General features: G+C 49.9%; 1 protein-coding gene across 1 annotated transcript in view; it reads left to right on the top strand.

Annotated features, from left to right (window-relative positions):
- The window catches only part of COPS7B (COP9 signalosome subunit 7B), a 27,600-nt gene extending 24,914 nt beyond the window's left edge, over positions 1-2,686 (top strand). Inside the window, exon 7 of the mRNA XM_007941951.1 lies at positions 2,528-2,686. Within this exon, the coding sequence (XP_007940142.1) occupies positions 2,528-2,686 (159 nt within the window). The remainder of the gene's footprint in view (positions 1-2,527) is intronic.
- The last annotated feature ends 402 nt before the right edge of the window (positions 2,687-3,088 follow it).

Here is a 3,088-nt window from a genome sequence, read left to right as displayed (position 1 = left end):
ACAGGACCTACAAAAAAAAAAAAAAAAAAAAACTGCTTGGCTTTTTCAATTTCCAGCAAGCAGATAGGCTTTGGGTGTATCAAGGCAGGAAAGTCATGGTCCATGAGAGAAACCCCTTCCAGGACTGAAAGTTAAAAGGAAGCCAGCGAGCAGTAGGCTTGTGGGAAGTGCAGCAAAGAAGAAACGGACTGAGATTGGTAGTCTTTGACCTAGGCTGGAAGGAAGGTTGGTCAGTCTACTTCCATAGTGATACTGCCTCGGAAACCCAAGGAGGGGTCGCTATGGGTTGGATCTGACTCCACGGCAGTGGTTGCGTTTGCGTTTTTTTTTTTACCTAGGCCACGGAGGCTGGGGATGAGAGGAAGGGCTGGCTGGTCTGAAGTGCAAGGAGTTGTGAGCCTATGGGCATTGAAATAGTTCCTGAGGACTGAAGGTGTGAGAGAAGGTGCTGGCTGGTCTGAAGTGAAGGGAAGAGTGTGACTCCCAAACTTGGCAGCTGGTCCCCACGACTTAGCTGGGATGGCTAAGGCTGAGCTGACCAGAACCCGACCAAATGAAGAGGAAGATGTTTGACACTGAACTGGTGTTAAGTTGCTGCAATTTGGTGGCTTGCACTGGGCTGGACTTTGCTTGTTTATGGAAGCAGATGCCCAAAGTTTCCAAGCAGAACAGAAGATTCTTCAGAGAGAAAGGACCAAGCTTGTCTCCTCACAGTACTGATTTGATAGGGATGGGCAAATTAGAAATTGGCTATCTAAATTGGGTGAAGATAAAGGCATGAAGTGTCTGGCTTACATACTTTCATGAGTGTGGTTATTCTTAAACTGAAGATGAAGGGGATGTTAATTTTTGAAGTGTAACAGGGATAGTGGCTAGAAAAGCCAGGTAGTGGGTGGCCTGCGGTGTAGTAAATTACCTGGTATGGCTTTTTTAGCCATAAGTCTTTGTAAACTCTGTGGTGGAATTTGCTGTGAGCAACTGAGGAGCTCCTGATTGTTAAAGTTATCCACCTGGGGTATTTCTGTTGAGAATGCTACAAAGCAGTGTTCTGAGTAGTTCGCTCTCTCTCAGGTGCTTAGAATTCTGATGTTGTGATTGGTCATTTTGGCCACTCTGCCAGGCTCAAAAGGAGCCCTCCTAGAGACAGCAGGAGTCTCTCTGACTGCTGGCTGAGAAGGACATGCTGCTGGGAAAGAGACTGTGAGAGACTGTTGGCTGAGAGAAGGGCTGAGAAAGACTGAGCGGTTTTCCTGAACTTGAACTTGTAGTGTCGTGCTTCCATAATAAACTCCATAATCTGTGAGTTCTGTGTGGCCACTGCAGCAAATTATCGAACCCAGCAGAAAGGTGGTGGGAGCTTCAGGAAGAACGGTTTGTGTCAGGGTTGGTGAAAGGACTGGAGGGAGGCAGCATGTCTGGCCTCACAGGAATAGGCCTTGGGCTATTGATGGTGATTCTGTCTTCCTCTTGTGGGGTTAGAGGAGGTCAGAAGATGTGGCCTCCCTACCCCTTTGGCAGTTGGTATGGCCACTTTTCAGAAGACAAGATAGCCCAAACCCAACCCATCCCACTGCCATTGAGTCAATTCTGACTCCCAGTGACTCTGTAGGGCAGAGTATAACCACCCCATAGGGTTTCCAAGGCTGTCATCTTGACAGAAGCAGACTGCCACATCTTTCTCCCCTGGAGTGGCTGGCGGGTTTGAACCCTCGACCTTTTGGTTAGCCGCTGAATGCTTTTGACTGCTGCACCACCAGAGCTCCTGAGCAGTACTTATTCAATATAGTAAGGCGTACCCTTTGCTTTGGAAAGCTCACTTCCAGGAATACGTCCTTCATGGATATTCAGGAAAGTATGCTGAAGTCAGCATAGAAGGACCGCCACCATCTGTAACTGGCTGGGAACTAATTCAGGACTGTGGAGCCTCCCTCAGAGACTGGGACCTGGGTGTCACAGAGGACGTGAGATCTGACGGGAAAACGCTCAGGAGCGTCCACGTGTTTGGCCTCTCTGTTAAGTGAAGTCGATACGCTGTGATAGCATTTTGCTGGTTCTTTTGCTACATTTTCTTCCTTTGCCTCTTGGTTGACTGAACTTCATCCTCTAGTTGTTTATTCCAGAAGGGCTCATGAACCTGTATTCCCAAAGTTCTTGTAAAGATAGCTGTGGTTTTAACATGAGCAACTGCTGAGTATAGAATTCTCAGGCTTTTTGTTTCACTAAGGACCTTAAGCATCACTTTTTTTTACCCTCTGCAATTCGGCATTGTTGCCAGATGGTCTGTGTTGTTTATCCTCTTTTCAGCTGAGAAAGCATTAGTTCTGTCTGTTTTCACTCAATTGACTCCTTTCCACCTGTCTTCATGAGTGGCCCCGGTTGCTCCTTCTTTGCATTGCTGAAGATAATTTGAGGTTTTCTTGCAGAGGCTGGTGGCTGCTTCTCTGTGGTCCTCATCCTACTGAGAACAAGTGGTGGTGAGTTTTGGGTGCTTCCAGGCTCAGCACACTGATTGTGTTTCTCCCTCCAGGTTACCAACATCAAGAAGACGCTCAAAGCCACCGCCTCCTCCTCGGCTCAGGAGATGGAGCAACAGCTGGCTGAACGGGAGTGTCCCCCCCATGCTGAGCAGAGGCAGCCCACCAAGAAGATGTCCAAAGTGAAAGGTCTGGTCTCCAGCCGCCACTAGGGCCGGCTGGGGCAGCTGGCACTCACCAGGCCTGGGTCAAGTGGGGAGGGGACACCAAGGGCCTATTTCCTCCCCTCTCCACCTTCAGTGAGTTCCAGACCTGCCCGTCCCCCACCAGCGCCCCCCCTGTTGGTACTGTTCCAGAAACTCCACGGCTCCTTTCCCTCACCCCCTCCCTCCTTTCCCCTTTGTTCCCTTCAGACTCAGGGGCTCCACCGCTGCCATCCGACAGGGTCAGACACTGCCCAGCTGCCCTCTAGGGGCTTCTTGTCTCCGTCCAAGGGCTTGTCTCCTTCCTGGTTTCCCTTTGGCTCCATGCAGTGGTCATGTCACTTTGCCAGGCTATTCATAGGCCAGAGGCAGCTTTACTGCCCATAGGGAGGACTGTGAAGGCATCCCCTC

Source organism: Orycteropus afer, unplaced genomic scaffold (assembly GCF_000298275.1).
Source record: "Orycteropus afer afer isolate SDZICR_OR568_19922 unplaced genomic scaffold, OryAfe1.0 scaffold00006, whole genome shotgun sequence".
In the NCBI taxonomy this organism is placed as follows: domain Eukaryota; kingdom Metazoa; phylum Chordata; class Mammalia; order Tubulidentata; family Orycteropodidae; genus Orycteropus; species Orycteropus afer.
This window is presented reverse-complemented; position numbering and strand designations above follow the sequence as displayed.